Source organism: Macadamia integrifolia, chromosome 13 (genome assembly GCF_013358625.1).
Source record: "Macadamia integrifolia cultivar HAES 741 chromosome 13, SCU_Mint_v3, whole genome shotgun sequence".
Lineage (NCBI taxonomy): Eukaryota > Viridiplantae > Streptophyta > Magnoliopsida > Proteales > Proteaceae > Macadamia > Macadamia integrifolia.
Window position 1 is genome coordinate 11,819,774 of NC_056569.1, and position 23,693 is coordinate 11,843,466.

Genomic DNA, 23,693 nt, shown 5'->3' on the forward strand with positions numbered 1-23,693 from the left:
CCGGTGCAAGGGTGCTACCCAATGAGTGCCCTACTGGGATCGATCGATTAATAGCCCAACTCGGCTCGACATGTTGAAGGCCCGTTTATAATTTGCTTAGAGATTATTTAGAGCCTGATAACTAAGTCCGACATGTTTAAAGACAACTTAAAACACGATTATAGCCTATTTAGAGCCCGATTATAGCCCATTTAAAGATAAATATGTCATAGCCCATTCAAAGCCCGACTATGGCCTGTTTAGCCCAATTGCTTGATTAAAGACTGATGCCCAACCGACTGTTCATAAATGGGACGATGCCTAGTATAAAAGGACTGATTACTTAATGGGGCTGGTCACAATGCAAAGCCTTAAAATGGGGAAGCCCAAATAGGCCTGACCCATTGACATGCCTAATCAATAAGGCGGGCATATCTACATTTCAAGGGTGGGGCGGTCATTTCAAGCTCCTTCTATGTTTGGATTAGAGGTGTCAAACCCTAAACCGAACTGATAAAATTGATCAGACCGAAACCGATAACAACCCGGACCAAACCGAATTCATAGCACAGAGTGGTTAAGTAATCAATAATTCAATACTATAGTTTGCAAATTAGTTATTGCCACTTGTCTGCATTTTAGAATTCCAGTTACAATCTATTCAATGGTTAGGGATTTGGGTTGGTACAAGACTATTGGGTAACGGGATCGACACATTATTGGTTTGGAATGGAATCTCTCACGCTAATCCAATGGGAGAACAAAAGGTGGCACCATATGGTTTATATATGGGACACACATGTCAAGAGTAGGGCATTGTAGGCATAATCTACAAGTTTAGGGTACATGATCATTGGCAATGGTGCTCAAGATGACTAATAGCCCATCAGATGTGGGGGGCCTGAAAGTTGTTATCAAGGTATAGAGATGTTGATGGGAATCTTGGCAAAATGTTAAACCAGGGCAGGGCTAGCCAGATCTTGCAACAATCTAAGCCCAAAGGATTTTTGGGTCAGCCTAGGCTTGACTAATGTCAACCCAGCCCAATAGAATACACTAGTAGATGGGGCAACACCATTTAGAAAAGAAAAGAAAAAAGTACAAAATTTTTTTTTTTCTTAATTTAAGAAATTCTCTTTGTACTTGGTATGTCCTTGACAAGAGAAGATTCTTTTTTTAAATTGAAAAATTCACTTTGGGAATAGTGAAATTTTCTATTGCGACAAAAAAAAAAAATGCCAAAAACATAAGAAAACATAAAAAACTTCTTTTATTTTCTTTTCTTCTCTTCTAATGGTAATCAAACACATACTTTTTTCTATTTTCTTACCATTTCATTTTTTTTCTATTCTTTTATTTTCTTCTCTTTTTTAGATTTTTTTTTTCTTTTCTGGTTGTTTTAAATTTAAAAGTTTTCCTTCCATGCCTCTATTCATATGGGCTGGGGCTGGGGCTCGGGCTCGGGCTCGGTTGAGGTAAGACCATGTAAATTGATGGACTAGTTCCGCTGGGCTGAACCTTGTTACTCCGGGATGGGAAGAGGCTGGGGCCAGTTCATGCAAAGACCAACCTGAGGTGCCAAACTTTAGGCAGGTTCAGTTCATTAAGATCTTGACTAACCAGGATTGGCTCACTGAAATTGACCATTTCTGTTGGGCTTATTGAGGCCCACTATGATGCAATCATTTTGACCTCTATGTATTGCTCGATTCAGGCCCAATACTCATTAGTCGTATAGGTTGAAGCTCACAATTCATTTGTAAAGCATGACAGATGGTACAGAATATAAAAATAACAGTATCCATAAATTAGCCCGAGCTTTTGGCAACCCAAGCAAGTTTACATGTCAAATATAGCCATATATAGGTGCGGATAGGGCACAAAAGGGGCGGGCTAAGACAGGTTTTCGAAAACACAAGCCCAAGGTCAGGCTCGAATATCTCAACCCAGGTCTTAGGTCCAGCTTCTGATAGGCTCAGGGCTCCCAAGCCAAACTTGCTCCTTAGTTACAAATTATATTCATCTCATTTCTTTTTTTTCTTTCTTGGTAATTTTGTCTCAATTCTCAAGTAATAAGCATAATTCATATAGATTAGTGATTACTATAAAAATGGATTTAGCAATATATGTAGTGTAGGAAGTGATGCGGAAAAATTTGACCGGACTATCTCTCCTGTAGTTCCTGGTGCTTTGGCCAACCTGCACAGAAGAGATGACAAGGAGAGCCGGACTGACCCGACGAGGGACTCTCCGATGCCTAAGTTAGACCTTTCCACAACAGATGCTCAAGAGAGCTTTTACAGTATGAGAAGTGAGTAATCCATCCCCTGTGATGGAGGCTTACCTTGGTATTTATAGGCTGCTCATGGAGGGCAAGTGGGAGACGATTGTGAAGAGTCCTGCTTTGGCGTGGAGTCCTCAAGGAGAGTGGCTCTGTGATTCTGGGAATATTCCTGGAATATTCCCCTCTTAACTAGGAAAGATCAACCGTGTGACGTCATGATGACGTGTAGTGGATAGAGTCCTAACTTCCGGAATAGACTATGTTCCTTGAATGTAGGGGTGGACGAAAACACGTTTCTGGAATCCTTATTGTTGACGTCGGACCAAGGTGGCAGCTTGGCCAGATGGAGGCCGAGGTAACAACACGGCCTGATGGAGGCCGAGGTGGAGCGCGGCCTAATGGAGGCCGAGGTGACAGCATGGCCTGATGGAGGCTGAGGTGGAGCGCGGCCTAATGGAGGCCGAGGTGACAGCATGGCCTGATGGAGGCCGAGGTGATAGCTGCCTGATTGAGGCCGAGGTGGAGCACGACCTGACGGAGGCCGAGGTAGAGCACGACAAGATTAAGGCCGAGGTGGAGCACGGCCTGATGGAGGCCGAGGTGGAGCATGGCCTGATGAATGCCGAGGCAGTAGCACGGCATGATTGAGGCCGAGGAAGCAGCACGGCCTGATGGAGGCCGAGGTGGAGCACTGCCTGAGGGAGACCGAGGTGACAGTACGGCCTGATGGATGCCGAGGCAGTAGCACGGCATGATGGAGACCGAGGTGACAGCACGGCCTGATGGATGCCGAGGCAGTAGCACGGCATGATGGAGGCCGAGGTAGTAGCACGGCCTGATGGAGGCCGAGGTGGCAGCATGGCCTGATGGAGGCCGAGGTGACAGCACGGCCTGATGGAGACCGAGGTGACAGCACGGCTTGATGGATGCCGAGGCAGTAGCACGGCATGATGGAGACCGAGGTGGCTACTCAGTCCTTTTCAGGTTTGCGTACATGCTTCAGCCGTGCTGAGGAATGTGACATATTTTGCCTCATCAGGAAGAAACTCCAATCCGGGTGCTTCTCCTATGGGCAAGGGATCTACATTCTAGTTGCATGCAATGGCATCTCCCATGCCAAGCAAATTGGTGAATGGGAGGAATGCCTCATGAATTCATTTATAGGGAGAGCCCACATGGTCATAGAAGAGAGAGAGAGAGAGAGAGAGAGAGAGAGAGAGAGAGAGAGACGTGAATAGGCTGCACCACTTGAAAACTGTTCAAAGTTTCTGTTCGCTTCTCTATCCTAGGTCTAATTGCTAATCATTTTTTCAAGTTGAAAGGTCTAATTGCTAATCTATGTGCCAAAATAATCTTAAGCTTGTCTTGCTCTTTAATGCTACTTCACTCGTGCAAGTACACGTCAATGCGTGGTTGAATGAGAAGACGTGTAAGAGCACATTCAGTGTGGGAAAATATTGTCTTTTTGCACCCGCTATATCTCTTCCTGGAGACCTAGGATAGAGAAATACTGAAGCATTCTTGTAATATCAAACAGAAAGTTGAAAAATGTTAAACACCATGGATGGACAAAAACATCCTCTGCAGTGATTGCGGTGGTGCATTGAGCATCGGATGGTCGAGAGGACCTTGGGGCACGTGCCTGGATGCTCTCAGCCATCTGATGTTCACCGCATCACATGAGCTGATCCAGTCTACCATATGCTGAGATGGGTCTATTCATATTTCTACATTCTTCGCTCTCCCATGCTGAGATGGGTCCATTTGTATTTCTACATTCTTTACTACCTTTTACTTTTTTTTGCTAAACGCTCTGTTTTACACTACGTAGAATCTTAGATGAATCTTTCTCCATTTCTATTAGAGGAATTTACTATCACTCTCCTACACCCCTAGCCTATATTTATTAAAATTTCCCTATTTTTTACTGTTTTACTGATGCTCTCTTGCTTATGGACTTTATACATCTCTTTCTCCCCAGCTCTGTTTTCCTCTTGTTAATATGTTCTTCCACCTCTCTTCCCCTTTGTTTTCTCTCCCTCCTTCCCTTTCTTCTTCTACTTCAAAGAAGTCCGAAAGCAACCCTACACCAATATGATCCTAGCTATCCTAATGGCGTATCTCTTACAAAAACACAAAAATAACAAAACCGATTACCATACCGCATCAAACCTAGGCAACTTCCCTGGGTCTGTCTCCGGGCTCCAACCCCTCTACAACCTCTCTTCCTCTATCTCCTCATTCTTCCCTCCATGTCTGCAATTTGATCAAACGAAAATACGGAACACCTTTCCAGCGGGATAAAACTAATGGTCAAAGCAAATAAGGGACATAATTTCTAGGGTTTCAATCCCAAACTCAAAACACTTAAAATTATTTTACACAGTTAGAAAAACCTTGCAATCACCAACCCACCAAAAGAGAAAACGGTTCAACTATAATCAGTAACTAATTTCCCTCAAACCACCCATATGAATCAAAATCCAAGAACCGCAGCACTAGAAGGGGAGAAAGAGAAGGAAAATAATAGAGTTAAATCGTAAGAAAGAAATGTTGCTCCCAGATCTATGTTCAAATAGCCTTAAATTTAACGTAAGGTTGTTAAAACCATGATTCCCTCTTCGATTCCGTTGCTACAAATTCAAGAGAACAATTTAAGGAAGGTTGTGAAAATCTTGATTCCAGCCCCGATACCATCCATACAGATACAAGAGAACCATATAATAAATTCCCCTTTCTATTATTATCTTTCCTTACCCAGTAACCCATTTGTCAAAATGTCTGACTGAGAAATGGTATTATCCACCGTTGATTGAGCTTACAAGTCAGCTGCTGCCTGCGGGTATCCCATAGAACGGTTGAAGCCTTGGAGGGTATGATCAGATGGGGGGACAAGCGCAGGCGCAAGCCATTTGAAGCCTTTCTCCACGGATTTTGAGGAGTCATCAAAGAATACTGCCAGTGACAACGACTCGGTAAGAATATGAATAATGAATTTGGATTTTGGACGGATTGATCATCGATCGACCGATGAGAAGAGGATAAAGGTAAGGTTTTGGTTTTGAGTAATGAAAGAGAAGCTTGAAGTGCACAAAATTTGTGAGAGCCACGTCCCACAGCCCACAAGCACAAGGATAAGGATAAACAAACAAGTTTCAGTTTCCACACATCTTTAGATCTTCACGTCAGCGTCACTTCTCGCTTTTATTTGTGTTCTTCCTATAAAATTAAACAAAGGGAAGCAGTTTTCCTTGGTACCTCTGGAAACCCTCTGTCTACTGAGTTATTGGTTCTTTGCCAGCCCACCATGATGCAGCCAAGTGCAGAAGCTAACCAACGTATTGCAAGGATCTCTGCTCATCTACGCCCCTCAAATCTTCAGGTTTTCTAGTCCCCTCTTCCTTTCCTTCTTTCTGGGTCTGGTTTCTGTTGACATTTGTGTTGTTTCTGTATACTTCTCTTTGTTTTGTGATATGGGTTTTTTCAGACTCCGTTTCTGGTGGTTCCTATTTGATGAATCAGGGGGGCTTTTCTTTTACCTCTTATCTGTTTTCTGTGCTTGGATTATTGGATTATGAGCTTATGTTTCGTTTCTGGGTTCTTGCATATCGTTTCTTTTCTAACAATATTTGAAATCTTGTATTGGATTTCTTTATGTTTCCAAATGTAAGATGGAGGAGACTTCCATTTTGAGGCGCGCGAATTGCCGAGCTAAAGGTGGTGCGCCCGGATTCAAAGTCGCAATCTTGGGTGCAGCTGGAGGTATCGGCCAGCCGCTTGCGTTGCTGATGAAGATGAATCCACTGGTTTCAGTTCTACATCTCTATGATGTTGTCAATTCTCCCGGTGTCACGGCAGATATCAGTCACATGGACACTGGTGCTGTGGTAATTTTATCTCCCAGTTCATTGCTCTTTTTATTTCCCTTGAAATTTGGAAACCTTTGCGCGTTGGGTAGTAGTCTGAATTTTCACTGCTTACTGTTTGCATTCCATAATTTTGGCACAATAAGTCATAGATTAATAGTTGTGATTATTCCACTCTTGCGTGGGATTTAGAGCCTATTTCTTAGTGCAGTGCCAACAATTTGAATTTCGGTAAATTGCATTTCGACTTTATGGTCTTACTCATATGGGGTTTGGATTATGAGTTCTAACATAGCATTTCAATTCATTTCTCTATAGTTTCACATAGAAATCTTTGTAAAACCTCAAAACTGAATAATGCAGTTATCTAGTTTTGGCCGTCAGAACCTAAAATTATTGAGAGCTTTCAGGTACGTGGTTTTCTGGGCCAGCAGCAACTGGAGAATGCTCTTATTGGCATGGACATTGTAATAATTCCTGCTGGTATTCCCAGGAAGCCAGGGATGACTCGGGATGACCTTTTCAAAATCAACGCTGGAATTGTCAAGACCCTCTGTGAAGGGATAGCTAAGTGCTGCCCTCGGGCCATTGTCAACTTGATCAGTAATCCTGTCAACTCTACCATTCCGATTGCAGCAGAGGTGTTTAAGAGTGCTGGTACATATGATCCTAAGCGACTTCTGGGAGTCACAACGCTTGATGTTGTGAGAGCCAATACTTTTGTGGTATGTAGTATTAATCCTATGCCATTGTTTTCTTCTTCTTCTTCTTCATTTTTAAGTTGGTTCTTTGATTTAGATTATTTTAGGTTGCAAAGCATGGTTTCTCATTTTATTTATAGAATTCTCACATAAATATGATTTCATAGGGTTGATATTGAAAACAAAATGTAATTGTCTATTATTTATGTAAATTACTTTCCTATGACATCATCTGAATAATATTGAAAATGAAATATCAATTTATTTTTTACTGCCAATCTATGTGTAGAAAATAATACTAATAAATTTGAGATATAAGACTTATCTTCTAGACTCCACCAAATGTTTGTAGTGACTATGAGCAGTGGGAGAACCAATCACCCAATCACTAACACCATTTACTGCAATCACAACGCTTTACACAGAAAGATTGAAGGTGGCTGAGGCATGCCAGCAGTCACTCTCTTTAAGATCATAGTTTCCACCCCATGGTGCAAATCGGGTTCTTGTGATTCGACCTCCAATATACAACAGTCCAAATAGGTCGTTCCAGTAGTTGTGGCACTCAAATATTTGGCCACATTGGGACTCAAAAGAATATTGCTCAACAAGTGGAGGGAAAGGCTACCAAAAGCTTGACGAAATGGCAAAGTATGAAAACACAAGTAAGGGAGAGAGTTTGGGAAAGAATATGGGAGTTAGAGAGCAGTCAAAGATTATACCAACAACCAATTATCCTCTATTTATAGAGGGAAGGTGTCTGTTGAGCATGCCTGTTCAAAAGTCCCTATCGGGAAACTTTGTCTGGCCTCAACTGGAAGAAGGTCGGTCGATCGATCATCTCTCTTCCATCAGTTGCAATCTATGCATGTGAAAGAAAACCATGGATGCACTTGTGAGGTAATCAACTCTTTTATAAATACTAAATTGCAATGTGGTGTTTTGAATCTTAAACTTCCGAGTTATATTTTAGTATACCTAGAGTAATCATCTGTGAAGGTAATGAAATATCTCTTACCCCATCTTGACTCGTGTGACTTAAAAGTCACAAAGGTCACTATGCACCAAATCTAACGCATGCATTATGCCCTTAAAGTACAAAATCTTCCCCGAAGTTAACTTCAAGGTAACTTGACCCTTGCCAAGACACGTGAGGTTTGAGAGTTTCCCATATAGACCAAGTCCCTTGAACCCATTGTTGAATAGTTGGTAAAGGAGTTTTCCACAAATGTGCTTGGTAGCACCCGTTTCAATTATCCATTCATTTGGCCTCTCAACCAAGTTGACCTCCGTCACAACTATCGGAAACATTTCTGTCTCCGTTATATTGACATTGTTTTGTTGCTTCCTTTCTTCTTGAGATGTTGGCAATCTCGTTTAAAGTGTTCAAGCTTGCCACCTCAAAGTAGCCGCTGCAACAAAGCAATTTCTGCAAAGGAAGTTGAGACAAAGATGTGAAATTCATTTATTTAGATGTTGTTTCACGCGTAGCGGAGACTTTCTCGAGGAAGTTGGGATTAAGAGTTTCATAATCCCTTTCTTCTTTTGAATTTGTTTTCTTTCTAAACATCAAGGTTCTTCTTGAATTGCTCACGCTTTCCTGACTCAACAAGATTAGCCTTGGACATGAATTCCTTGGCCTTTTCAACCTTGTCATTTTCTCAGTTTTTCTATTCAATCTTCGCCCAGATGATTATTTGGTCAAGTGTCCAGTCCTTTCTCTTGTGCTTCATGTTAAGTTCGAAGTCATTCCTGGTCACCACCAACTTCTCTGAAAGATAACCGGCCACGAAATCATCGGGCGATACCATTCCTTCCTTTGCTAATTTAGCAACCAGGAGACATTAATATCAACTTGAGTGGACACATTAATATCACTTTTCATGAAATCAAGAAAATTTGCCACCAAATACTTCTTACCACTAGCATCCTCCAATGCATATTTCTTCTCTAATGCAGCCCAAATAGCATTTGCATATTCATGAGAAGCATACACATACATAATTCAATCGACAATGAATTCAAAATTATATTCTTGCATTGTTAGTTCGTTTGTAACCATGTTTCTCTCTTGGCTTTGAGAATATGATCATTATTCTCTGCCAGTAAGGTTCAGTTAAAGCAAATTAGATTACCAATTGTCCTAATGCAAATTTTATATTTTGCTTCCATCGCTTGTAACTAGAACCATTAAAAGTCTAAGAGAATTCCCAAGTTCTCCATTGCTGGAACAATGGTAGTGTTGGAAGAACTTTGAGTAGCCCTACTCCTATTATCTCAAGGACTACGATCTTAAGGATTAAGAATTGTAGTAAATAATAGAAAAAAGTTGAGATATAGGACTTATCTTCTAGACTCCACCAAATGTTTGTAGTGACTATGAATGGTAGGAAAACCAATCACACAATCACAAAACCATTTACTGTGATCACAACACTATACACAGTGAGATTGAAGGTGGGGTGAGGCGTGCCACCGGTCATTCTTCTTAAGATCATATTTGGCCCCATGGTGCAAACTGGGTTCTAGCAATTTGACCTCCAAGATACAACGGCCCAAATAGGCCCTACCAGTAATGTTGCGTTAGGCCATGTTGGGACTTTAGAGTAGTGCTCAACAAGTCAAAGGAAAGATTACTGAAAGATTGGAAAAATGGCCAAGTGTAGAAACACAGGTAAGGGAGAGAGTTTTGGGAGAATATGGGAGCAAGAGAGTAGTCGAAGATGTCTCCCAACAGCCAATTACTCCTCTATTTGTAGAGGGAAGGTGTCTCTTGAACATGCCTGTTTAAAAGCCCCCAAGGGAGGTGACTTCCAAAATATATTTTTAAAGCTTGGTTGCCGGTCGACTGCCTAGGAGAGCCAATTGACGAGCTCCTCCCACCTGTCATAAAAACCAGAATACACCCATCTCAGAAAACTTTGTCTGGCCTCAGCCGGAAGAAAGCCGGTTGACGGCCTATCTTCAGCCTATCTTCTGCCAGTTGAAATCCGTGCACATGAAGGAAAACCATACATGCACTGATGGGGTAATCAAATCCTTTATAAATCTAAACATGTAACGAGGTGTTTTGAATCTTAAACTCATTTTAAAACCCGTTAAAGTACAACTCTATGTTGTAATGCTGGTTCTCTTCTGCCATTGATCTCTCGATCCATGTTGTTTAAGTTCTAATTGTGATGACATGAGTAACGAAGAAATTTTATTGATTTCATTTCACAGATTCTATACCATGGATTGCTTGTTACACACTGTTGGAACTTGCAAAAGCACATCCAATAGTAGTTTGGAAGCCTATATGGGACCTTGCTAGCATATGAGAGTTTGTTGTCTTTGTCTGTTAACTTGTATGGGTCCATTTATATTGGTTTCTCTTACAGGCAGAAGTTCTAGGAATTAATCCCAGGGATGTTGATGTTCCAGTTGTTGGGGGCCATGCTGGAGTTACAATTTTACCCCTTCTGTCACAGGTTATTTCTGAGCTGTGAATTCTTTCTTTTTTTTTTCCTATTGTTGGCATTTTTCTTCTTTGGGGTATTGTTGTTCTCTAATACAAATTGCTTTGTCTCTCCCTGAATCAAGTTCCCGATTTTGTATCAATTTGTGCAGGTTAAACCTCCATGCTCGTTCACCCAAGAGGAAATTTATTGCTTAACAGACCGGATTCAGAATGGTGGGACAGAAGTTGTTGAGGTATCAAAATTCAAGTTTTTTTCTTAAAATTTATATATTTCATTGAAATTTCTGGTTTTCAAATTTAATGAGGAATGTGAGGTTAGCTGAGCCAGCAAAACTTGATAACAGTATAGTACTTGGCAAATCATACTGAACCAAAAATAAGTTTATATGTTATTTAGTATTCTATCTGCCTTCAATTATTTGGCACTCTGCTTTCATGTTTCCAATGAAGTCAAGTTCTAGTTGAGGAACTACTTAATCAGGGGTTCCTTGCCTAAATACCTTCCTAAGTAATAACTGCTTTCCTTCAGCCGTTGAATCACATTTCTTCTATATGACTTATGGGGAAGAGTTTACCGTGAGGGAGTGTGGCTCCTGCACATACATGAAGGCCAATGGGAGTGCACCAGAAAGCATCCACAGAGATGTCATTTTCCATTTCATGGGGTGTGGGCCGGTCATTTCTCTCTTCCCCCCCCCCCCCAAAAAAATGTCTGGGCATAGGGGCCACACCTCCACAGAAACCTTTATTCCCATGACTTATTTATCACTAAGACCACCAAGCAATATAATGATGCTAAGTTTTGGGCTGGTAGATTTACAGAGTAGTGTATAGAAACCAACTGGGCATGTTAACCTCAGGCCTGTACAACCATGTAGTGAGTCACTGATTGGGTTTAAATTAAATTAATGACTGATGTTAGATAACCAGGGGTTAAACCTACATAGGAATTGGATCCTGGAACATATAAAAGAATTTGAGATTTACATTATGAGATGGTCAACTTCATATGCTGAATATGGTTTAAAGATGGCTCAATCTCAAGAAGGAATAATAGAACAAATATAACAAGAAAATGAAGGAAATGGGAGAAAAAAAAGAAACTTAGGTTTCCACTTTCTACAAGATTCCACGGATGGAGCTCCTGAATTTCACAAAAAGGTCTTTAATGTAGAACTGGAATCACAAGTGATCCTAATCCCAAGCAGGATCCCAAAATCTGGCTGAATAGATAGAAATTAATGAACTCACAAACCTTGTCTTAGATGGAGCTGAAACTTGGAGTAGATGAAGGTCCTATATGAGTCAACAAACCCTCCAAAGATGAGCCTCAACTGATGACTGGTTGGGAAGTTATGCTCGAAGAATGAAAAAAGAAGCTTTATGGAAGCTCTGCAGTAGCAGCAGCTACAGGCCTTGGATGGTCTTCAAATTTTAGTCGAAGGACCCTAGTATGAATGCTATGAAGCCTTCAAAAGATGAGGTCGAATGGCTCAATAATTAGGAACTTATAGCAGTAACACTGCTGCCCAGAAAACCAGGTTACAGCAACAGTAAAAATGAAACAGCCTTGCGAGTGGTCTTCAAGCTGGTACTGGACGGATATTCAGCACTCAGAAAAAATAAAGAAATAAAGGAAAAAAGAGAATTTGATGGAGGGTTGAGAAGGGTGGAAGAAGAATTAGGGAATCGGCATCTCACCCCTCAGGTTACGCATCTCACCCAACTGCATCCCACAGCACAACAGCATAGGCCATCTTTTTTTGTTCAACTCAAATCTGTCTTTTCATTATAATTGATGGGCTTTAAATAGCCTTACATTGCTTGGACACAAAGACATAATGAAAAAGGAAACTAGAAATAAAACCTTCTAATTTAACTTCTAACTTGCTAACCAAGTAAGAGTAAATTAGAAACTAACAACTAATGATAAAAAGGAAACTAACCTAAGTTACAAAATAGAAACTTATTTGACTAACAAAATAGGAAACTAACTGGACTAACTTGCTCAATAAGAAAATAGAAACTAACTAAAAAAGGAAACAAATCTTCCCAAGTTACAAAGCTTACTTGCCAATATAAAACAAAGAAATAAAAATAGAAACTAATATCTAATATCCTAACAAGTGTTGACAGCATCTTTCCCAAACGAGCTGTCAATATTGGACCCCAAGGTATGTTCACGTGAACAGTAACAGCAGGTTAGCTGATCCGATTGGAGAAAAATAAGGCTGGTTCGATGTATGAAACTGAACCAGATCTGAACCAGAATTGGGCCAGCATTGAACTCTCTCTTTGACAGCTCAATCTACATCAGTCTTGAGGGTTGCACTATAAATTGTAATGGAAGCAATCTGACTTCAAACTTGGAATTCCACCAGAAAGTAGTCTTTTCTCGAGTCAAGATTCTAACTTCTGGGCTACATATTTATTAGGGATAAGGATAACCATACCTTGCTGGACTGGCACATATTTGCATGACAATGTGAAATCCTCAGTCTATTGGATTCACCAATAAATGTGCACCTTTATGTCCATTGTGAATTTGCTTGTAGTTTGATCATTTGTTTGTTGCAACATGCAACAAACTGCTTCCTTGCATTGAGATGACTAATTCCTATCTCCTCGTACAAGTGTTGTAAGACTTGTCACTGCGCTCTTGTAATTTCAGTCCAAAATATAGCAAACCTAAGAGTAACAGGAGAGTGAGAATACCTAGTATGCTAAGTTTTTGCTTTAGTTTCCTACAACTCAAGTAGGGCATATTCTAGATGAGGAAGATATGCCCTGTGGAGCAGAAGAAGGTCTCTACTATGCTTCAGTCTCAAATGATAGATGGGTTTGATTCCCGTGTTTCTTCTTCCTCCTCCCCACCTGATGCGGTTTGCTAGGCTGAAAAGACACCACCAGAAAACCTACTAGAGAAAACCAGAATCACAGTGACACAATACTAACAGTATATGGCAGAAACTTGGACAGAATAGATATCTCAATCCCTGCAACCTATGGGACTGAATGGAAGTCCTAATAGGTAGGCTAAGTGGTTAAAATATCAAGGCCAACCAACGGTTGGATTAGAAGAAACAAACACCAATAGAAAACATAAACTGATGAAAAATAGAGTTAGTAAATCAAAGATAATCCATAAACCCCAATCTACTAATCTGATTACTACAAAATTTGGGTCAATTGCGTGAAGAATAAAGGGAAGATTATATCAGAATTTGAAGCCTACCCAATGGTTAGATTAAGAGAAACATTAAGACAAAGTTACTGATATAATAAGTTAACTCAGAAAATCATAGAGGAAGAGAAAACATAAAATAAACCTGCAGGAACAATGGTTAAAAATTAGTATATTAAGAATAACAAAAAGAACATCAGAAGGGAAGAATCTTACTTAAGCGAGAGCAAGGATGCTGGAAATCGGTAGAGTAAGGTTAAAAGAGTAGTATATAAGAATAACGAAGAGAACATAATAAGGAAAGAATCTGAGCTAAATTGACTGGAAGGAGAGAACAAGGTTGCTGAAAAGAAAAAAAAGATGGAAGGGGATATGACCAAGGCTTCACCACCTATGGCCTATGATTGGATTCATGGCCAATCAATCCTTAGATTCACCACTAAGGGGGCTGTTGTTGCACCACAGTAGAAAGCATCTCAAAAGAGTGTTTGGGTAAACATCAAAATCGATGGGCTAGTGTGCCCCTCTTTCTTATTTATAATAAGTAATGGCCACAATACAAAATTAATAACCCTTCTATGAGTTATATTTATCAAATGTGGGCCCAAATATAGATTAGACTGTAAATTAAGTCATGGCCTACTATGGGCTGATTATACTTAAAGTTATTGGGCCTAATTAGAAGCCTGAGTGGGCTGGCCCTTTTGGTTCTTCTCCTATGGTCCTATTATGCTGGCGTTGTACTGCGTCACCACCCCCAAGGGGGGTGGTTTAGTTTTCTCTGCTTTGCAGTGGATTTCTAGAACATTAATCGGTTGGTAGGTTCTGTTTGTTTGTTTTGTAATCCATTTTGAGACGATGACCAAGTACTGCTATCCTTGACCTGTCTCTAATATTTCATCAAGTCCTATGTGATTTGGTTGTGAAATTGTTATATTCTGGTGATTCTGATACTATGGCCAAAGGATAGCAACATAATTCTTCTTGTTCAAAATGGAGATCTTACGAAACTGATTGGCACCAATTTCTGTGAGCAGAGTAGAACTCTATTGGTGAATGTACTTCTCCAATTTGAGTGTCATAATTTGAAACTATGTTTCGTTTTGCTTTACCTAAACCAGAACTCAATCAGAATTATTCGCATTCCTTGCAGGCAAAAGCTGGGACTGGCTCTGCAACATTGTCAATGGTTTGGAAATTTTTTTATTATTTCAATCTATAGTTTCATAGTTGTCATGACGTTGCCAAGGCGGTGATTTGGCGTCCTGGCAGAAAAAGAAGTTCAAGGTAGTGCTATGATTTACGTGACTCACAAATGGCGGTCGCCATTGGCTGATAGGCGTCACCATGGCACCGCCATGGACACTAGGTCACGCCTGATTCACTAGGCGGTCGATTTTTTGTAAAATGCAGGGTGATTATGATAGGATTATGTTGATTTTTGATGATTTGATGTTGTTTAATGTTGGTTTTATATGTTGTAGGGTATATATTGTAGGCTTGTAGCATGCTAAATAACTTTAGAAAATAGGGAAAATAAAAAATGGCACATGGGTGATTTGACCGCCATGGCAACGCCATAATAGGCGATTCATCGCCAAATCGATTAGCCACCCCTCCACCGCCTTGGATCGATTTGACGCTGTGACAACTATGTTTAGTTTCATCATGCCCTTCATTTCCACATGAACCTTGGCTGCTGTTAACTGACTGAATTCAATTTGAAAAAAAAAAAAATGAAATGAAATAAAATACAGGCATATGCTGCTGCTAAGTTTGCAGATGCATGCCTACGTGGCTTGAGAGGAGACGCAGACGTTGTGGAATGCTCTTTTGTGGCTTCCCAGGTAATATGCAATCTAATATCCCAAGTAAGTCAGAGGCTGCTCGTGAGGAAATAAATTGAAGAGAAATATTAATTACTTCTTTTTGGTAATAGGTGACAGAACTACCTTTCTTTGCATCCAAGGTACGACTTGGTCGTACTGGAGCTGAGGAGATCTTCCCTCTCGGGCCCGTGAATGAATACGAGAGGTATGTTATGACGAATAGTTTGTGGTTTTGATACTCATAAAATTGAAATAACAATGATTTATTTTTGTTTTATTTTTCGACATTATTATTCTCATCAGGGCTGGTTTGGAGAAGGCAAAGAAAGAGTTGCTAGGAAGCATTGAAAAGGGGATTTCTTTTGTTAGGAAATAGATCAATTACCAAATAGTATTGTTGTCTTGGAAATTCTCTCACCTCTGATAGGATAAGTATGCAAGTCCTGTAAGTTTTTCAACTGCCTTTTGTAAACCACAATTCCCTATAAATAAGCTTTCTCCTGATCCCAAATCAAAATGGTAGTTGTTGTCAATATTTAAATGCTGATGTTTTAGATCAACTGACCACAGAGAGGTGAAAATAGTGACTGATGATGGGTTTCTGCTTATGGGAATTGGTTTCCTGTCTGGTGAGCTTGAGGTGAAGTTTCCAATTTCTTGGAGAAAATGCCAAGGACACAGGAGACTTGCTGGAAGCAAGTTTGCCTCGTGTCCCTTTCATGAGGTGAGCAAAATCCATAATCTAATTTAGTTAGGTTTGCAAAAATGAGTTATTTAGGGGATGTAGAACCAAGATGTTTCCAGTGTTTAGCACTTCCATACTGAAAAATCTCTACTGTGTTGTCTATTGATTCCATACATACTGGGCTGTGAAACTATGAAATAGAGTGCAGTAATGGAGGGCCTGAGCTCAGATTTGTTAGCTTTCCAATTTGAAGAGCTCCATTTTATATGGCCCATGGGCTGGATCTTTTATATTTTGAAAAGAGACAGAATACTTGAAAAGTAAGCAGTTTTTCATGTATTATCCTTTACCAAGTAAATAAATAAATAATAAGTGAAACTCCTCCCCCTTTGGAAAAGAACCTCTTGCCTTCCTGTGGCCAGCCCTATGATTGGTGTATCCCTTAAGCTTACCGAAAGCTGGTGGCATACTCAACCCTCTACCTAGATATAAAATTGTGATTTGTGAAGCTTAAAGGTTTTCATGCCCTTATTATCTCTTTCTTTAGGATGGGCAATTCGCATCACTTTTTGGAAATTTTTATTTGAAAATTCAAACATTGATTTCTTATTGGTTCTTAAAAAAAAAAAAAAAAAAAAAAAAAAAATTTATATAGAAATAAAAAGAATTACATTGATTGTATTTCTACTGGTTAGTTAATCTCATGTCCATTTTCCTATAATTTATTTACCTCTAATTTCTCTTGAGATGCCAATCTAACGCGTTCTCTCTCATGCTACCAAACATACTCCTCTCTCTCTCTCTCTCTCTCTCTCTCTCTCACACACACACACACACACACACATATTTAGCCATTTATGACACATTTCAAATGAAATAAAAAGGATAATTAAAATATAGGGTTTATTTTTGCATTATTTTTCGAATTTTATTTTAATGGACTTTCACTTCCAAAGATATTTTTCTTCATTATCCTCTTTCAAATTCTTATAATTTTTGAAGGGTGGAGATGCATATATAGACCTGTTAGCGAAATGTAACCCATTGCAATGTTAGTGGTATTATTTGTCACATGACAAGTCAAGTGGTGTAACATTTAATATTCAATTGTCAGAATAGTTTATATCTTTAATGTTTGTTTTTATTCCAAAATTATAATTTATTTTAAATTTTCTCAAAACTTCATGCATCCCCTGGGTTTAAACTTTGATGCTAGCTTTTAAATTTTTATTTTACTGAAAAAGAGGAGAAATTAAACTCCTACTAACTTTGGCCTGTAGTAAAGTTGATTGATTCTAAAGAAAGAGCATGACCTAACAAAAGAATTAGAAAAAAAGGGTAATAGACAAGAAAAATAGAGTCAATTTCACCTTTTGCTTTTCTTCATCACTTCTGTTCATAATTGCATGTTCCTTTCAGCCCCACTTCCCTCTTTACAGATAAGATTATGAGGTGTTGTCACCTAAATTAAGACAAATATATATTCAAAGTATGTGACTTATAACTAACTTTTTTTTAACTCATTTCTACTGTTTCTGTCTTATACCCTAAACAAGAGGACCATTTCTATCTTCACTATTACTCTTGTCTCAATCTCTGTCCAATTTAATTGATCGTTATAGATTCCTTTTATATCTTATTGTGAAAAAGAAAACTTTTATCATGAAAAGAGTAATGTTTTAATAGAAAACCCTTTTCTAAAGGTCCCAAAGGTCACAGTATTTTGTTTAATTAGTCCTAAAAGACAGATGAGTAAAGAGTGAAAGAGACTTTATGATAATACTATTCTATCCTCAGCTCAAAGCACCCATGCTTTTGAGTATTCATCTACTTTATCAAATTCTACACACGAGCTCACACTCTAGAGAGAGAAAGAGAATTTTCATGATGATGCTCCTCCATTTGGGGGGTGGGAAGGATCTAAGAGCTTGTTTCCTGCAAACATATGGTGTGGTACATGGTGCCCCCAGTCCCCACATACCCACTGAGCTTGACATTGGTCTATATAATATTCATCTACAAAAGAAGAAGAAGGGAACAGATAAGGAATGACTGGTACATGTAATTGTTGAAGCAATAAAGGAGCTAGGGACACTGTCTGGCTTTAGATCCTTTCCACTCTTTTAACATTTCCAGATAGCTTGAAATTGATGATCAAGTAGTCCAAGTGAGGTGTGAGGAAGTTGACAATGCATGAATTCCATCATCTTCAATCAGTGTAAAGTATTAAACACAGGGAGGAACATTAATTACTTTGTGGCATGTGAGGCAGGTGGGACCTTTCTCCATCAAGCTTCGCTCTCCCCCTTTTTGAGTCCATTAAGTCATTAACTGTCTTGACTCACACTACTCTCCCAACCCATTTATTTTATGATTCAGACATAGTCTATACACATCAAAGAAAAGGAGTATTAAATATGTAAGACTACATATCTCTCTATACCATATGATGCAATTATATAATACAGTATTCATGAGGCAGAACTTTTGATGGGTCTTCATCTTTGTGGGGTATTAATAAAGAAGCCCATTTAATAGTTATCCCTTTTTTATGTATTTATATATTGGAGCAAAGATTTTACTACGTAGGGAGAGCAGTAGTTGAGAATCCTAGAGAGAGAAAGAGTTGGACCAAATGAAATGAACCCTTCATGCATGAATGAGTTAAGTTAGGGAATGGAATCCAATCATCCGCAGTAGTAGTATGTGTAGGTGTTCTTGGACTATAGTACTATATTGCTTCCAAAGCTGAAAAGGGTAGTCTGATTTTCTATTGTTTTGCTAACTTTAGCTGTGGATTAGACCTCTCATGTCTCCTCCACCTTTGTAATAGTGAATTTGTCATATTGAGCTAACCCTAGGATCCCTTTCCCCCTCACTGTCCCCTCCATGGTCTCTCTCTGTTGGGTGGTGCAATTAAACAATAGCAACCACCACCACCGCTAGAGTCTCTGGTTTGACCCATCTGCTAAGACTTTGGAAACAATATATAGGGCATGTGGGGTCCTCAAATTTGGAAGTTTTAATACTATAGATTACCCTAGCTAGATTCAGCATCAATTATAGTAGGTGAATCAATTATTGACATGTGGCAAACTATACTTGACAAATAATAGGGATAGGATAGACAAGAATGCTGACCCCACTCAACACTATCACCACCACCATATCAAACAGTTCTGGCCCTGCCCTGTTTATAAATCAGAGGAACATTATTGTGTTAGGTTTTGCTGTTTTGCTACTTTAATTCTTGTCTCTCTCTGTAGTTTGTACATATGCAGAGGAAGAGGTCTCTTCCAAGTGCTTTCGTATCTTTGTTGGGTGTGTTGATACTTGAGACTGAGAGAATAGTAGTCTGTCTTTAAAGCAATCCAGCTACTAGTTCTTCCTTCCTGGGCTCCACAACCGAAAATCTCGTAGAATCCACAACAACTTGTCGTGATCTACGGGGGATGGAAATAAAATTTTGTTTTCTTTATTTTAGGATTCCTTTCTTAATTAGTATCTCTTAAAGCCTCCATTATTAATATTTACCATGATTGACTCAATTATCATGTATAAGAGTTTTAAGGTCATCTCACTTAAAGTTAATTAATTTTAATTAATTTTAAGACAAAAGTTTTTATCACGATTTTTTTTTTTCGGATAAGATTTCATCATGATATCAGAGCGAGTACATAAGGAAGTATTAAAATAGTCCTATAATCCTACATCAGTCGATTGTGGTGATGTTTGTTAGAACAAATACCAATAAATATGAATGAAAAAAAAAAATACAGATTCATACAACATAGAGATTTAAAGAGGTTTACACACCGATGTGGTGCGCTACATCCTTGGACGAAGAAGAAGATGATGATGATTTATTATGTTGGAAGAAAAGTTACAATGGAGATCTTTATCAAGAACAATCAAATCGAGGCAAGAAAACTCACCTAGAAACCCTTACACGAAACCCCCCAAATTTCACACTAGTTGCTCAATAAAACAATAGTACATATATACTCCTCCAAGTCAGGTCAATCTATTGGGTTGTAGTAGGTTGGGTCATACCGTACTGTATCATAAGAACTATGCCCCAGCACCTATACGAGAACAGTGCTGGACTCTGAGCTTGGGCCTATTGGCCCAATCCCTCTGTTACCATTTGTGATACCCTACTTTCTAAACCCAGTCTAATTATCCGTATTGACTTGATTTGATCATATAAGGGCTGAATCGGAGAGAACCGACACAAGTATTATATGGAATATGATAGCAAGGGTGACATTGAACTCGAGTTGGTTTGACATGATCGAGCGGGCACCAAGCGTAATACTTGCACCCAAACCTTGTACTTGCACGTATCACGAGGCCATGTACAAAAAAGTAAAGGTACACACTAATATTTGTGGGTGCCAACGTGATCTAATATTATGTGGGAATTTATTCCCATTGAAGCCCACCTGAGATTTAGCCCACCTAAGATAAAGCCCACCTGAGATTTAGCCCACATTAGATCTACCCACCTGACATATACTCACCTGAGATGGTCCACCTAAGATTTAGCCCACCTGAGATGGCCCATTTGAGATTTAGAAGATATTTTGGGAGCCTAGGTATAAAAGAGGAGACATTAATTGTGTTTCCCTCATTAATGTTAGTTGGTCGGTGGGAAAGTAAAGAAGAGAGAGAAAAAAGAAGAAAGGAAAAGAGGAAGAAGAAGAAAAAAGAAGGGGAAGTTGACCGTAGAGCTTCATCGGAGCTGGGTCTTGGTATTTTGAGCCTAGATTAATGATCAGCTCACCGAGGTCTTCGATTTGAGGTAGGTATTGTACACATTCCAAAGATTCTTAGGAAAATCCCTTTCTTAAATTTTTTTTTTTTTTGAAAGAACCCACTTGGATCTTGCTAATCCTACTTGGATAATCAAATCTAAGGTCTAATGGAAGGTGTGTATAATGATTTTGAAGGATTTGGAAGGAATGTTGATGAAGATCTAGAGTATTTGGAGGTTCTTAAGCAAACGAAGTAAAATTTGGGGTTCATTGGTGTTCTTGAGAAAGAAGTAAGAATTTTCCTTTTTCTTTTGATTTGATCGTAGATATAGGTTGAGGGTATATGACTGAACATTAGATAAGTGATTTGAGTCATCGGATCATCCGCAAACAAATTCCTTAAGCCGGAGGAAAGTCGGAAATGATGTTGAAAATAATTTCATTTAAATACTGGGGGTATTTTTACCCCGTCGATCTTCTGGTTTTAGCCCACCTGAGTTCCCAGAACTCAGTTTCTAGGCTCTGGAGTAACCGACGAGCTGAAACCGATGGGCTACATAACCCACCGATCTTCTGGTTTTAGCCCCTCTGAGTTTCCAGAACTTAGTGTCTAGGCTCTGGAGTAATCGGCAGGCTAATATCGACAGGCTACATAGCCCACTGGTCTTTGGCTCTAGCCTACCTGTTTTTCCAAAAATTCCAGAATTGGTCCAAATTTGATGGGTAACCCCCATTTATGATTCTAAACCCGATTTTAGTGTTCAAACATGATGGTTTTGACCCCAAAATGGTGAAATGATAAAATCATTATGTTTATGATAGGTTACACTCAATATACGCGTACCCACACATCAGATTTTTTTCGTACCTGGTACAAGCACTGTGTACATATACAAGTAAATAGGGAGTGGATTCTGATTTAATTTCAAAATGTTATATATCATTTAACATGTGTTAGTCTAGCCATGTCATCATATCACTTGTGTGTAGATTAGACATCACATATACGGTATACCATATCACATATTGTATGTGCATTTACATAACATGTTATGCTTTGCTTTATGATGAATATCCTTTTATGTCGTGATGTATGTGATGGAAGAATTTCATTTGGATATGATGTATATGCTAGATTAGATGCCGTAGTCGGTTTGAAAACGAGTACATGGTGGGTCGTGGTATGAGATGCGGCGCCATTGTGTAATCATACTATACTCATGTAGAGGCATGTGACTAGAATGTGATTTAATTTTGTGCTACAATCCTTCCCAACAGAGGTTTACGTGTTGGGGGATCATTGGGGGAAAACATCGGGTTGCGGTTGTCGAACTCCTGCAGCGATTAGAAGTACTCACGGCTGATCGCTAGGACAATCAGTAACCCCGGTGGTATATTCAGAGGGCCGATCGTACTGCTTTTATTTCGGGTGGAGTCACCCATTTACTTTCTGTCATTTAAATTTTATGGGAGTCGGCTTGCATTTTAAATTTCGATACCAATGGTAAGCCTTCTCCGACAACCCTATGGGCTTATCGCGGGATGGGGTTTGTAGCTCATACTTGGGGCATATGCGCACTATGGTTGTGAGTAGTACAAAACCTATGACCTAGTAATGTTGTTAGGCTAATAGGGTTAAAATGAATTGCATATAGGCGCATTTGTGTTGTGACTGCTTGTGTGGTATTTTTTTCCACTTACTGGGTTAGTGAGTTCATTGCATATGCACAATTCTTTTTAGGTGATTTTGGAGGTTACCCACCCAGTGATCAGGAGCCGGGCCCCACTGTGGAGTTTCCATCGGAGGACTGGTGGGTCCCTCACGAGTTCGAGCACAGTGTCGATTGCACGTGCAAGGATTGTGCTGCATGGCAGCAGTGACTCCTAAGTGATTTTTTTTTTATTCTTTTGATGTACTCCCTTTTGTTACTTGATGCTTAAATTGTTATATTTTTGTATATATATATCATGCTTTCGGGCCAAAATGTATGTAATTTTTATAACTCAATTTAGATATCAAGTATTTGGGAAACAATACAGGTATTATTATGAATAAGTCTTCCATTGAAAATACAGGTCTTATCTTAGATTAGTAGATGTATGCTGTATTACAGTCACTGCATTGTTGATTCTGACAAGTTTGTGAATTAACCGGTATTAACTCGATCATCAATTCGGCTTTGCGCGAGCAAGGTGTGACACCATCATTGATCTAAAAAAAATTTCATTCAAGTCATCACCAAAATGTATCATAGTAAACCATCCTTCAAAACAGCTCAAAAATTCAAAATTTAAGACGAACGTAAAGAAGCACAAGAGGCCACCTCACTTGTTTATACTTGTCGGCATATATAATAGAGAGCAAGTAAATTCCTCAGATTGGAACCTCTGATTCAATTAGCCCTGTGGCTGTCAATGGATGAACCAACAGACAAACGACTTGACGGGTCATCGCTTATCTTATCAGTCTCTTGTTGGGACTTGATTGAGAGAGAGAGAGAGAGAGAGAGAGAGAGAAGAAGAAGAAGAAGAAGAAGGTGGTAATGTACAAAAGTAGAAATCACTGAGAAGGAAACAGGAAAATGAAACGTAAAAGTTACGACTGCTCTGTTTCTCCACAAAGGAACGTCGAGGGGTAAACATAACACAAAGACAAGAAAAAGTTTCATAACTGAGTTTTGTTTCTGAAAGATGAGACAAATGGGAATATATTCCCTGAAGGAGAGAGACGAATAATGTGAAGTGTGTGATCAGGTGGAGTTTTGGCCTTTAAATTGATTTCTGGGAACTGATAGCACAAACGGGGTGGGGATCCCCAAATCACATAGGACAGGACTGAAGAACCAGAGTCGGCACTCATGATCAGCTGTGGCACAACTGTAGAAGCAGAACCACTATAATATTGTAGAGAGAGAGAGGAAAGTACTACATATGATGATGAATAAGTG

General features: G+C 39.4%; 1 protein-coding gene across 1 annotated transcript; it reads left to right on the forward strand.

The window, feature by feature from the left end:
- Nucleotides 1-4,950: 4,950 nt before the first annotated feature.
- LOC122059681 (malate dehydrogenase, glyoxysomal-like) lies at nucleotides 4,951-15,820 on the forward strand. Its single transcript, XM_042622642.1, has 9 exons — nucleotides 4,951-5,645; nucleotides 5,935-6,150; nucleotides 6,540-6,854; nucleotides 10,211-10,300; nucleotides 10,440-10,523; nucleotides 14,628-14,663; nucleotides 15,232-15,321; nucleotides 15,414-15,508; nucleotides 15,607-15,820. The coding sequence occupies exons 1-9, from the start codon at nucleotides 5,571-5,573 to the stop codon at nucleotides 15,677-15,679; spliced, it is 1,074 nt and encodes a 357-aa protein (XP_042478576.1). The 5' UTR covers nucleotides 4,951-5,570; the 3' UTR covers nucleotides 15,680-15,820.
- Nucleotides 15,821-23,693: the final 7,873 nt, after the last annotated feature.

Bases quoted from the DNA above. Each gene is read 5' to 3' on its own strand.
- LOC122059681 (XM_042622642.1), top strand. From the start codon at position 5,571: ATGATGCAGCCAAGTGCAGAAGCTAACCAACGTATTGCAAGGATCTCT. The intron at 10,301-10,439 runs GTTATTTCTGAG...CAATTTGTGCAG, and splicing joins TTTTACCCCTTCTGTCACAG to GTTAAACCTCCATGCTCGTT. The intron at 14,664-15,231 runs GTTTGGAAATTT...AATAAAATACAG, and splicing joins GCTCTGCAACATTGTCAATG to GCATATGCTGCTGCTAAGTT.